General features: G+C 38.6%; 1 protein-coding gene across 3 annotated transcripts in view; it reads right to left on the minus strand.

The window, feature by feature from the left end:
* Positions 1-15,015, minus strand: part of kirrel3a (kirre like nephrin family adhesion molecule 3a) — a 152,828-nt gene that overhangs the window by 10,684 nt on the left and 127,129 nt on the right. For all 3 annotated transcript variants that reach the window (XM_089126089.1, XM_039677842.2, XM_089126090.1), the window contains exons 6-8: positions 9,992-10,097; positions 590-738; positions 383-510 (exon numbers count right to left, since the gene is read on the minus strand). In XM_089126089.1, the coding sequence (XP_088982215.1) occupies positions 383-510; positions 590-738; positions 9,992-10,097 (383 nt within the window). The remainder of the gene's footprint in view (positions 1-382; positions 511-589; positions 739-9,991; positions 10,098-15,015) is intronic.

Consider the following 15,015-nt stretch of genomic DNA (forward strand, 5'->3'; position numbering starts at 1 on the left):
GAGTCAGTGTTTACAAGTTGAACGTGCAAAGTAACTCAAACGCCGTTTACAAAAAAAGGAATTAAAAGGTAAAACAACGATGTCGGACGATTTTGATTCTGTACTTCCGACTACGTCAACAGTTTGCACTGAAACTCTCATTTGGACCTTGAACCGTTTGGTTCCCATTGAAGTCCATTATATGAAGAAAATCCTGGAATATTTTCATCAAAATCTTAATTTCTTTTCGACTGAGGAAAGAAAGACATGGACATCTTGGATGACACGGGGGTGAGGAAATTATCAGCAAAAGTTTTTTCAAAAGTGAACTACTCCTTTAATGCTAATTCTAAATATGAATAGGACTATAAGAGTATAGATTGTAAGAGTATGAAGTACGTACGACTCCATGGCCCCTTTTCATCCAGACGATGGTGAGAGAAGGGTTTCCAATCCAAGCGCAGCTGAACACGGCGTCAGACCCGCGGTCCACCTGCAGGCTCTGGGGGTCGGCGGCCAGACGAGGCCCGACTGCAAAACACACGCCAGCGGTCACATGCGCTCGTGTAGGTTTGAAATGACATCACAAACACACACAGTATAAACTCACAGTACACGTCCACATTGCGGCTGATGTTGGTGCTGCCCAGGGCATTGGTGACCGCACAGGACACGGGCTCAGTGAAGAACGAATGATCCACCAGAACCTCATACATGTCTCCCGTCGCCTCCGTGATCAGGTTTCCTCCCTTCGCCCATCTAATTATCCACACACACACACACACACAGAAAGACATGAACAGCCCTGATGGACGCTGCCGAGGATCTGCTGGAACGATCAAAGGTGTTTCTCACAGGATAATGACTGAGATCATGTCACATCTGCATAGTGTACCGAAACAACAAAAGCAGAGCATCTAATGTCGTTTCAGGAGACCGCATGTGTTTTTGCCGTTTCATTTTCATGCTGTCAACAGGCCGTGTCTCTTTGGCGGAAGAATAACAGGCACGCATTAAGAGGTTTTTAGAGGCTCGCTCTGTCACCGGCACACTTTGATGCCGCAAACTCATAAAGAGGAGAAACCACAGACGACAGCGCCGGCGAACGCCATCAGACGGGAGATCAAGCACATCCAGATGGACTTTTGTTTGCATCTCATGAAAAAAGTGGACAGCGTTACAGAAATAAAAAAGAATTTGATATAATGAATGCGTTCAACACAACTCTCTGCTTTTCATTTGATGTTTTCATCACTTTTATTGGCAGTGACGACGCTCCCTTTCCCCTGCTGGACACAAACCAGTGGCACCAGTGGAATATTTTGCTGTCTTTGCAACATATTTTTAATAATTCCTTATTAACATGAGAATGTCTTAACAATTAATGTCCACTTGTATTTAACAGGTATTTGTGTCTTTAACATTTTGAATGCTTTTGAAAGAAGTCTCTGATCAGAAATACAGTAAAAACAGTGATATTGTGTGTGTAATTATCTGTTAATGTATTTATAAATGTCATCTGTAAAATGTTATTCCAGTGATGGCAAATGTGCATTTTCAACAGCGCAACAATATTTGTCTGCAAACCATGATCTTGTGTCGTGTGTCGTATATCCAGCACAGTCCAATCACGTTTGAGAGGGAAACAACAAAGTTAAAGTCATCATGAGCACTCCCAAAAATGATATTCAAGTAAAGTACAGATGCCTCTAAACTGTACTAAAGTGCTGTACTCAAGTTAATGTACTCCGTTACTGTCTAATTTAGTGCAATATTTGACAAATTCACTATTTATTCCCCCCAAAACACTGTAAATATGTTGATAATCTGCATGTAAATCTGTGTATTCTCACATGTCTAAACTTTTGCTGTTGTATTTATGCGTTTCTGGCTGACAACAGCCTTTTATAAACACCTCGTCCTTGTCTTGAGAATGCCATTATTCTTTCTTTCCCCCCAGAAATCTTTGATGAATAGAAAGTTAAAAAAGATCAGCATTTATCTGAATTATAAATATTTTGCAATGTAAAATACTGTCATTTGTGATCAGTTTATTGTGTCCTTGCTGATTAAAAGAATTAGTTTCTCTAAACTTGTGAAGAGTTGTGATATTCCCACGCACTCGCCAGACGGCTCTGAAACTTCGTCGGCTGAAGATCCAAGTTTTATTCCAAGACGAAACAAACCAAGCATGCCGTTCTCTCGCCGTTGCTGATTTCTAACACACACTTGCAGCGTTTGCCGTGTTCTCGCATCTGTCAGAGCACAAACCAAAGCTGATGATCTCTGAGTGTTTATATCGTCTCCGGGAACATTGAGCAAGATTGTTTAGTCCATTAGATGGAAAGATGTGTAAAAACATACATTTACCCTCTCATAGACCCTCTCCTGGAAGAAATCCGGACAGAAGTGCTTGAAAGTGGACAAAACGGAGTAAACAAGATGGTCTTCCTCGTCCATTTGTGACCCGATCTACCAGAAGCAGGTGCACACAGGGCCTGAGCCTCATCCAATCAGTGATTTGTTCTTAAAATGACGAGTTAAATTAAATCTGCATTCAGTTCCTCTTCACTGCGCATCAGCCCTGTGTGTGTGTGTGTGTGTGTGTGTGTGTGAATCTGCTCTCTCCACAGCACACGGCCACTTTGATGGAGACTCAAACACACATCGCCAGCATGTTCATCATGTGTGTGTGACTTCTGAACCCCTACAGGCCGAGACTCCAACACACTCTTTCCTCTGTGTTTCTTTGGGGACGGCAGCCTCCATGTGAACTCACACACACACACACACACACACACACACACACACACACACACACACACACACACACACACCTGTCAATCTCAGCAGGAGACAGCCTGGCCAGCTCAAAACACGATGAGAAGGGAAGGAGAGAAGTGTTTTATCCGCAGCGATGGACAGATATCTGTTTTGTGATATGTAAACTGATATGTTTGTGATATGTATCCGTTTCATTACGTTGTAAACGTGCAGCTATAATCCAGGGCCACACGATTAACTGTGCAGAGTCTAAAATGAAGATATTCGTACAGATCACAGCGGGTCTCTGCCGTCTCATCACGGATCCAAACCAACACCGGAAAGGCCTTATTACATCCTCTTAGGAGAACTCAATTTCATCAACTGCAATGGTGCCAATGTTCAGTGTAAGCTGTTTATGAAATTATTATAATCTCGTATTTGTTGCTAAAATAGGAAAAACGCGGCAAACAATTTCCATGCATCTTTGACATTTAAGTGATTAACTGTCTTAGTTTAATTTAATCAAGACCCAAAGCAGTCTGGGAAACTACAGCGTCTCTCGTTGAGACGAGGCCTGACGTACTCAAAGATGAAAACACTGTGTTATACAGACTTTATCTCACAGAAGGACAAGAGAATAAAACACAAACCACAAATAAAACACCAGCCAATCGTGCTCTCGAACCTTCACCGTACACAGATCAAGATCTTTACATCATATACATACAAAACCTACAATAAACAGCCGACACAACACCTGTGCAAAACAGCATTTGCTTTTTAAGATGCTGTCTGTCTCTAATTAAACACGTGTGTGTGTGTGTGTGTGTGTGTGTGTGTGTGTGTGTGTGTGTGTGTGTGAAGCGTCTCCATCAGCAGCGAAGCCACATGTTCCCATCAAACGCTCGACACGCCCAACGAGCATCTCCCATTAGACACGTCAGAGGTGACAAATGAGGATCAGACGAGACAAATCACCCACACCCCTGGAGGGACACCAACACACACTTTACCAACACACACTTTACCAACACACACTTTACCAACACACACTTTACCAACACACACTTTACCAACACACACATTACCAACACACACATTACCAACACACACTTTACCAACACACACTTTACCAACACACACATTACCAACACACACTTTACCAACACACACTTTACCAACACACACTTTACCAACACACACTTTACCAACACACACTTTACCAACACACACTTTACCAACACACACTTTACCAACACACACTTTACCAACACACACTTTACCAACACACACTTTACCAACACACACTTTACCAACACACACTTTACCAACACACACATTACCAACACACACTTTACCAACACACACTTTACCAACACACACATTACCAACACACACTTTACCAACACACACTTTACCAACACACACTTTACCAACACACACTTTACCAACACACACTTTACCAACACACACTTTACCAACACACACTTTACCAACACACACTTTACCAACACACACTTTACCAACACACACTTTACCAACACACACTTTACCAACACACACTTTACCAACACACACTTTACCAACACACACTTTACCAACACACACTTTACCAACACACACTTTACCAACACACACTTTACCAACACACACTTTACCAACACACACTTTACCAACACACACTTTACCAACACACACTTTACCAACACACACTTTACCAACACACACTTTACCAACACACACTTTACCAACACACACTTTACCAACACACACTTTACCAACACACACTTTACCAACACACACTTTACCAACACACACTTTACCAACACACACTTTACCAACACACACTTTACCAACACACACTTTACCAACACACACTTTACCAACACACACTTTACCAACACACACTTTACCAACACACACTTTACCAACACACACTTTACCAACACACACTTTACCAACACACACTTTACCAACACACACTTTACCAACACACACTTTACCAACACACACTTTACCAACACACACATTACCAACACACACTTTACCAACACACACATTACCAACACACACTTTACCAACACACACTTTACCAACACACACTTTACCAACACACACTTTACCAACACACACATTACCAACACACACTTTACCAACACACACATTACCAACACACACTTTACCAACACACACTTTACCAACACACACTTTACCAACACACACTTTACCAACACACACATTACCAACACACACTTTACCAACACACACTTTACCAACACACACTTCAGTGTCTGACTGCATCCATTAAAGTCCCACAACTGCTCTTACGACTGCATGATATTCTTACCATTCTCACTGATGATGCCATTTTGACTCCTAAATTATTTTCATGTTGTGGACAAAACACGTCACACTACACGTTACTTCCCGACTATACTCTCAGAAAAAAGGTACAAAAGCTGTCACTGGAGCTGTACCTTTTCAAAAGGTAAACTTTTGTCCATTTTAGGTGCTAATATGTACATTTTTAGTGCTAATATGTCCATTTTAGGTGGTAATATATGCATTTTAGGTGCTAATATGTCCATTTTAGGTGTTAATGTACATTTTAGGTGCTAATATGTAAATTTTTAGTGTTAATATGTACATTTCAGGAGCTAATATGTCTAATTTAGTTCCTAATATGTACATTTTAGGTACTAATATGTACATTTTAGGTGTTAATATGTACATTTTATGAGCTAATATGTACATTTTAGGTGCTAATAAGTATATTTCAGGTGCTAATATGTACATTTTTAGTGTTAATATGTACATTTCAGGTGCTAATATATGCATTTTAGGTGCTAATAAGTACATTTCAGGTGCTAATATGTACATTTTAGGGGCTAATAAGTATTTCAGGTGCTAATATGTACATTTTTAGTGTTAATATGTACATTTCAGGTGCTAATATATGCATTTTAGGTGCTAATATGTACATTTCAGGTGCTAATATATGCATTTTAGGTGCTAATATGTCCATTTTAGGTGTTAATGTACATTTTAGGTGCTAATATGTAAATTTTTAGTGTTAATATGTACATTTCAGGAGCTAATATGTCTAATTTAGTTCCTAATATGTACATTTTAGGTACTAATATGTACATTTTAGGTGTTAATATGTACATTTTATGAGCTAATATGTACATTTTAGGTGCTAATAAGTACATTTCAGGTGCTAATAAGTATATTTCAGGTGCTAATAAGTACATTTCAGGTGCTAATATGTACATTTTTAGTGTTAATATGTACATTTCAGGTGCTAATATATGCATTTTAGGTGCTAATATGTACATTTTAGGTGCTAATATGTACATTTTAGGTGCTAATAAGTACATTTCAGGTGCTAATATGTACATTTTAGGGGCTAATAAGTACATTTCAGGTGCTAATATGTACATTTTTAGTGTTAATATGTACATTTCAGGTGCTAATATATGCATTTTAGGTGCTAATATGTACATTTTAGGTGCTAATATGTAAATTTTTTGTGTTAATATGTACATTTCAGGAGCTAATATGTCTAATTTAGTTCCTAATATGTACATTTTAGGTACTAATATGTACATTTTAGGTGCTAATATGTCCATTTTAGGTGCTAATATGTACATTTTAGGTGTTAATATGTACATTTTATGAGCTAATATGTACCACTAAGGTACCAATATGCAGCCTTTGGGTACAAAAGTGTACCTTTTGAAAAGGTACAGCCCCAGTGACAGCTTTTGTACCTTTTTTTCTGAGTGTAGCTGTCTTAAACAACGTGCGTGATGTCATCAAAAAGGCAGAACTAGCGACTGACTTTCCAGAGTGTTGTACAAGCCTAATGCTAATCCAGTATCCAGTTGCTTCGCTGTCGTTCGCCAGTATTTATCTTCTTTCAGCCAAGGAAACATCATTTAGAAAATCACGCTGATATCATGTAGTCTGAACCCGACATTAGAGTTCAAGAGAGTTCAGAGATGCATTTTCTTTGACTCTTTTCTTGTGGCTTATTTTCGAGAGCAGTGTCTTTTATTGAACGCTCCATGATGGTGTTATTTGGGTTTCGAGGTCTGGGTTCAGGATAAATGAAAGGCCACATCTTTGCAAAAGAAAGAGCAGAAGTCTCCATGCGATTTCACTGTCGCTGTGAATTTCACGCGCGCTACATCACACCGCTAACGGGGACAACGCAGTGCTTTTCTCCATACAGTCCGGCTTACCGGCGTCACACACACACTTCACAGTGTCACAGCACATCTGTATTTATGTAGGGACGCTTAAGCAATATAGAGCGGTGGTTCCGATATTCAGACCAGCAGCAGAATTTTAATACAACTTATTGCCAAATTATTAATTGTTCCTTTTCCCATTCTTGCTCCACAAATGGGAAAAGCAACAAAAGCTAATAGAACCCATTATAAGCAGTGATGCTGTCTACACCGGATGTGGAGCGGCACGCAGACAGCAAACTGACACACTCTGGTGTAGACATGGTGTAATCTACGCCACACGAGAATTAAGGAGTCGCATTTCTGAACGAACAAGGTGATTCAATGATTCACTTAGTTGAGTGAATCAGAGTTTGGAAGAATCAGTTGAGAGAATGATTCAACCAGTCACTCATAAAGATTGTCAAAGTTTATTTGTATATTTTTATATAATTATGAGTGAATGACTCACTTATTTAAAAAGTCACTAATTTAAAATAGTGTAACAATATAACACGCAGAAATAATGTTAATTTATCTCTAAAAATGCTATATATATATATTACAAACAGAAATGCAAAAAATGCAAACAACATAAAAAGGTTGAATAAAATCATTTTCATTAGTAAACTCAAAATGTTGCAGTTGACCAACATCGACCAATGAAAAATCCCTTTCAGTCGACCCCTAGTGGAGCTGTGAGACCACTGCGCGCCAGATGCCATTAGCCATAATATTGCTCAATGAAATTATGAAAAGCCACCAATGAAAAATCCTCAAGGCCTTAAATGGCCATCGCGACCGCTGAACATAAAGGCTTTATTTTTGCTAATTAATTTACAGCTTCACTAATCTCATTTCAAATGCCACAGGAGGACAGTGATGGGTTTTGTTTGTGCGAGCGGCTGGACCGGACGCTTCCAATAAGCAATGCTACATTTGTGCCTGACAAAAAAAAAACAGAACAAAACAAAGTTAAATTAATTTCCATATTTATGTAAACAAAATGAACATGAATAAAATATTGGCTAGTGAAAATAATCCTTCCTCTTTCTAGTGAGCAGCTCTAATCCTCTCAGAGGAACGGTGTAATGCCCACAGGAAATCTCCCGCAATCAGGAATGACTTTCTCCGTAATTAGTTGGGCTTCTGTGTGAATTCCAATGCTGTGTTTCTCCGAGGAGGAGAAGACGCCGCTCTCCGAGTGGAAGTTTCCCTGTGCTTGACGGATGACGTTACACTCGGCCGAGGGTTCGTTCTGTGGCACGCGAGGGACAGGAGACACACGAGAGAGCGTCTGGTGTGTGTGTGTGTGTGTGTGTGCTTCTTTAGACCGCTCCGGAATGAATAATGCATGAAACTCTAATGGGAAGAAGGTGAGGCCGTCTCTAGCTCCACACTGATTAAAAAGATGTTCAGAGTGACGCCGGCTCTCGCTAAATGATGAAGATGTTCAACTAAATGCAGACAAATGTGTTCCTAACCAACAGATTACTACCATTTCAGGATGAAACGATCAAAAACACATGAAATGTTCATTTGACTTGAATTTATAGTTATCGTAATATTATTATTTTTTAGTTTTGGCTTTGAAATGAACATATATTCTACAACAGATCACTATATTTCTTATTATTATCAACATTTTTGTGGAAACGGTGATCCGTTTTACAGGATTCTTAAATGAATATAAGGTTTGATTTAAAATAGAAATCTTTTGTTACATTATGCATGTCTTTACTGTCGCTTTTGATGCATCCTTGCTGAAATAAAAGTCTTATAGATCTTATAGATTCCACCTCTTAATGCGACTTCTGACGAATAGTGCATATCTACCATGTTAAAGATAATATCAATCATCAATTCATTAATATTTATGAGCTAAGCCTTCAAAACTCTGTCACAACCAGCACAAAAAACAATAACTTTAACCCTCAGGTGCTCTTCGTTTCGGAGACACACTTGTTATCTTCCCGGTCAAAAGTGACCCGGACACCTAAAAGTGAAACTTTCTCCATCCCAGTAAAACCAATGCAATTTTTTTTTTAATAATATTTATTATTTTTAATTTAGTATTTTGAGACAATTTAATTGAATTTATTAATATGTATGCAATATTTATGGTTTATTTTTGCCATGGAAAAATATATATATATTATTTTTTTTCAAAAAAATATTAATGCAGTATTTTAGTTTAATATAGAGTCTAGACCTTCAATTAAAAAATATTTTTTGAAGAAAATTAGCACCATCTGGTTACAGTATAGAGAAAAAGCCTAGAATCATGGAGTGACCACTAGATGGCATGTACAGCTCTCTATGAAGAGGCATGTGAATTCCACAGCTGTTTATGAACACATTTTTTGTTGTTGTTGTTGGATTTGAATATATAGTTGAAACAATCTCAAAAACTATTTTTTATTAAAAAATTTGACAAAAAAACAAAAATTCACAATTTTTTTTTACATTTTTTACAATTTCCCATTCATTTCCTATGGTCCGTCATTTTTGACCAAAGACCACAAGTGTGACTATTTTTTTTACGACCACTTAGCATGCTCAGATCATGACCTCAATTTTTTTTTGTGTGTTCACATACATAATGCCATAAAAGTCACCAAGTTACTTAACAACCCGATGATTTTTAAAAATTCAAAACAGAAAATTTTTCGGTCAGAAATGACCGAAGAGCACCTGAGGGTTAAAACTTTTTTGCTACAAAGTAATGTAAAACTACCCACAAAAACGTACTAGATTGGCATATGATTTTTGTGTGGTTTTGGAAGATTTCTCTAAGCTCTTGTGTGCCTCAAATTCTACTTTCATGTGATCACGAGTTAAAACGAAAACATGAATGTATGTCATGAAACCATAGATGTTGCTGCTGTGAGATGAACACGAGACATTCATGTGTTTTTCTGCACAATAACAAAAACATCAGGAGAGTACACGAAGGGGATCTGGGACATGTGTGTGAGTGTGTGTGAGTGTGTGTGAGTGCGAGCTCTCACCTGTAATGAGTGACAGGGGGATTGGCTTTAGCAGAACAATAGAACTTGACCAGATTGCCTTCCAGAACCGGCTGCGGCTCCACAGAGAGGTTCACCAGCGGGAAATCTGGAGGACAGAGAACATCACACACTCGTTAATACACACTCGTCAGAGAGATTAATTATGGATTAAAGAACTAACCAAAAATACTCTAAAAAGTGGGAACGGCTTGATTGTTATTCTTTCCCCCAGTAATGAGAGCTACTTTGCATTAAGATTAATTGGCGCCTTCTAACAGCTGAATTAGAATTTAAACAACTTCTAAAATGAGCAAGATTAAAGAGAGTTTTTGTCGAAATGAACAAATAGATTGATTACACAAATTAAACAAACAGCGGCCAAATTCACATTAAGCAAAAGCGATATTTAACCCCAGACTCACTTTCAGAAGACAATTACATTTTATTTATATGAGTTTAATGCAGCGCTGGAATTCTCGTTAAAAAAGACGGCAGTTTCAATTAAAAGAAAAGAAAGTTTGAAATGCGCTTGAAATTTATGGCTCAAGGCAATCTTACATAGTTTCCTCCTTTCCGATCACACACACACACACACACACACACACACACACACACAAACGACAGCAGATGTGACAGCGGACCGTAAGGCGCTGACACGTCCCGAGCAGAAGTGTGTGTGTGTGTGTGTGTGTGTGTGGACACAGGTCCTGTTGGACATTAACAAGGCCAGCGGTAGAAACATCAAATCACAGCAATCCCAGACAGCAGTGGGTCCTCCTTTAATATGAGGAAAGCTCCAACGATCTGTCCAGAGCTGTGGAGACGCAGCGCTGGGTCCGAGTCCTCATTAGCAGTCTGCAGACGTCACTCGCACGAGGACAGATGTTTCATTCATGATGCCTTATGGCGCGGGACTAGTCATTTAAAACTAACCTGAAGGCTTTCTGAAAAGCGGCGTATTCGAATATATTAGAGAAACAATAACAGCGATTCAGTGTTAGCAAGAGTCAAACAGACTACCTCAACTTACCATGCAGAGAGTTCCTCAGTCAGTTGATTTAAACTATGAATTATCCATTAAACCAGCAGAAACGTTCTTATAAATATATTTCTGTCATGAAGACTATTAGAGATTGGCACAGTAACAGATACAGCGGTGTTCATGTATTTGGTCTTGATGGAATAAATCTGATGCTATATTGATTTTTGCTGTTGCTTCAGAGCGAGTACAAAGACTTGCAACTGCAAACACACACACACACACACACACACACACACACTGCTGTGAGCAAGATCACTTTCTATGAACTACTTCAAAGTTCACTTCACAAATTTAAATAAACTAGTTCAGTTCAAAGGTCATATTTCACAATTTTGAACTAAGTTCACGGTTCAAAAAAATGGTTCATAGTTATTTTTTCCATATGTTGCTGCGCATTCCAGACGAGTGTAATTGCATCTGGTTGTTGATTTTACTCCTCCCAAAAATGCGAAAAATAACCGTGTGTTGTAGGCTATATGTCATGTTATAGTGAGATATGACGGATACTGCCACACACACACACACACACACACAGAGATTGAGCATTCATTGAGCTAATGCACAAACTATCACAAATCAAACTGAAAGTAAGTCGCAGATGCTTAATTAGGGTGAGCATATTTTGATTACCGAAAACCAGGACACTTGGCCAGATACTCTAATGATACTCCAAGTTTACTCAAAGATGCCTTATTAATGTCACATGTAAAGTAGGCTGTGCCTCCTCTGTATGGATAGAAAATTGTTATATTACAAAACACAAATTCAGATTTCTCAGAGGTTCCTCAACATAAACTACATTTTTAATATTAAAAATAAATATATAAATAACTAAAACAAATACCTCCAAATTGAACAAAAATGGCTTTCACAAACTTACAAAATATATTTATATCTTTAGTTTTCTTGTTCTTTATCGTGTTTTTCTTCATCACACTCTAATAAAACGCTGGGTTATTTCAACCCAAATTTGGATCAAATATGAACAAACCCAAATGTTGGGTTACAAATGTAATTAAAAAAAATCACAGTCAAAGTTGGGTTTTAACCCATTTTTAACCCAACATTTGGGAAAATACCAGTTCACTACTTCGACATCAGAAATTCACTCTAAATTTAATGTGTTACCAACAATTTCTTTAGTTATTAGCAATTTCCTAGTAAAATAGTTTTTGAGTATTTTTTGTATTTTTGATTTTTTTTAATTTTTTTTGTATTTTTGATTTTTTGTATTTTTGAAAGTATTTTTGAGCACACATTTGTTCTCAGTGCATCTGTTCATTTGTACTTTGTACTGATAAACAGGTCTTGCATGTGTTTCTGCTCTTATTCAAGTCTTTTAAAATAGCTGAATGAATGTGATATGTGCTTTCATAAATTTAACCATATTAAAAATATTTAATCACACTGAAAGAACTACTACTTAGAATATTAGGAATGTTGCATAAACATGTAATTTATATTTAGTGAAATAACTGTCAATGAAAAATGAGAGCATAGTCATTAAAATACAATATTATTTTATATATATTTATTTTATTCAATATATATTTTATTCATCAGGTTTAGCACTGGATTTTAACTCTTCTAGCTGACACTCACTTTAACTTCCATTTAAACACTGAAAACATACATTAAACTGGCGAGCCGATTGAGAACGCCCAGACCCTCAGATGGTACAGAATCAACACTGACTTGTGATCATTCATTTTAAATGAAGTTTGCACTGGATTGTGGTAACATTGGGAATTCCAGTTTTCCAAAAACCAAAAAGTATTGCATGTGAATATGCATCTGAAAAGCAGCGAGTCCTGTAAACATAGACGGAGGACCCGAGGGCGATGGAGGACTCGTGTTTGCTTGAGCTCCATGAAGCACCTCTTGTGAGTTTCCTTTGTGTGGAGCGAGAGCAGGAGCTCACGAGAGGCTCCACACGCGTCTCCATGTGGTCATTAATTATTCCTAACAAACAGCAATGTTTCAATCCCGCTCTTATTTACAAGGCAATTACTTTGAGAAGCTGAGAGACGTTCTCCTGGGGGCTAATTCTTAACCGAACCGCTTCGCGCAAGCTAACGGCGCCGGAGATCTTCACGCCACGTTCAAGCACAGGGTCAGATGAGATGAGATGAGATGAGATGTACCGGTCGCACTCGCCGTGAACAATATTAGACGCCTTCACAATAAAGCCAAATCCAGAGGGAGAACGTCCAAAAGGGGCACCGCAGACTGATGACGAGCTCTGAGAAGCTTTTATGAAATATGAACGTGTTGTTTAATGGGGAAGTTTTAATTACTGAATGTGGTTCAGAGGCATTGATGACCTTTAAAGAGAGAACATGCGAGTGGTGGAGATGTGAATGTCAACACGTCGCAGATTAATTTGTGTATCTAGCCCATGAAGATTGGTTGAGTCCAGAGATCCTTCTCGAAGCTGTGCGGTGTGAAGAGGAACCAACGAGAAACTTTCCATGACTCGCCATCATCAAGTCTTCTTTTCAAATGTCCGGTTCTGTGGGATTAATCAATGGCAGTCTAGGAGGGTGTCAGACTAATTAAAAAGTAGCACCACATCAATGAAGAGCGATACGAGCCCTTAACTCCGGCACACTGAAGAGCATCTGATTAAACAAATGCACACGCTGTATATCCGCAATATCCCTGCAGAACAGGCCCAATAAAACTCTATCAGTTTACAAAAAAGGACCCAGTTGGTTTTTTCTGGTAGAGATGAGGTTCGGTCTGCACGCTCAGTCCACCTAAAACCTTAACCAGAGAGTTACTGAAACTCAAACAACAGAGAATGATTAGAAATCCTGCAAAATTACTATTATGTCTGAACTACATTACTATTCTTATATACAATATAACCAAAATCTATAGATTCTGATTCATTTTAATTTGACAATCAAACCTATTTTATCAAGTATGCAAAATATATATTTTCCAAAATGTTTCTTGAGGACCAAATCAAATCCTACTGTAGATTTAATTAAATCAGATGCATCTCTCTCTCTCTATATATATATATAGTTATAGGAGAGCCCAAATGGTCTCAGTGATTGTGGTTTCACAGGAGGGTCAGGACAAATGAAGCGGGTTCTGCAGGAGTCCTGATAAATAGGCCAGCGCTTTCACAGCCAAGAGCTTAGAAATGATTACGAGCAAATGTTTCCTGTCTAATATGAAGAGAAGGGCCAGAGTCTCTCAGTTAAAGTGAAAAGCAACATGCTTATTTAGGTCAGCAGTGACTCATGTACCCGCTGTTTATCAGCCCAACACAAAACTTCAGATGAAATGAAATCTAAACATTCTCCATTACTCTGATGAACTCGGGGAACTCGGTCACGTTGCCGTATTTGATCAGACCGGCAGGTTTTATAACTGTTATTTTTGGCCAATTACCTACAGGGAAGGATAAATGGAAAAAACAGCATGCGCCATATAGCGAAACTGTTTTCGGTAAATAATCTCCGGAAATAGTGGAAAACATTTTGTGAGCTCTTCAAACTGACAGGTCTGCCAAAAAACACATTTCCATTATGGCACGTCACTTAACAGCTGCGCTGTCTGAATATTGAAGACGTGAAGCCGCGGGAGAACGGCGCTGGTGCCAGCTCGGGTCCCCACGGTTCCAGCACCTCTGCTCTCAGTCAACTCTTATTTACCCAGCACATGTTCTTCAGTGTGCGCCCACAGCGGCTCTCTGCTTCACTGAACTGGCGTTAGACCTGGCGCAGGTTACACACGGCGGGATTACTCCCATCACACACGGGCTACAGGGAAGCTCAACTCTCAATCGTAAGGTAAATCTCTCTTGACAAAGCAGTTTCATTGACTTGCTCATAAACTATACTAGCTTGGAATAATTAAGTGGAATTTAAAGGAATAGTTCACAACAAAATCAAAATTCTGTCATCAAGTTCATGAATTTCTCTCTTTTTCTGCTGAACACAAGAAGATATTTTGAAGAATGTCAGTA

The sequence above is a fragment of the Pimephales promelas genome, chromosome 23 (genome assembly GCF_988280905.1).
Source record: "Pimephales promelas chromosome 23, fPimPro1.hap1.1, whole genome shotgun sequence".
Taxonomy (NCBI): Eukaryota; Metazoa; Chordata; class Actinopteri; order Cypriniformes; family Leuciscidae; genus Pimephales; species Pimephales promelas.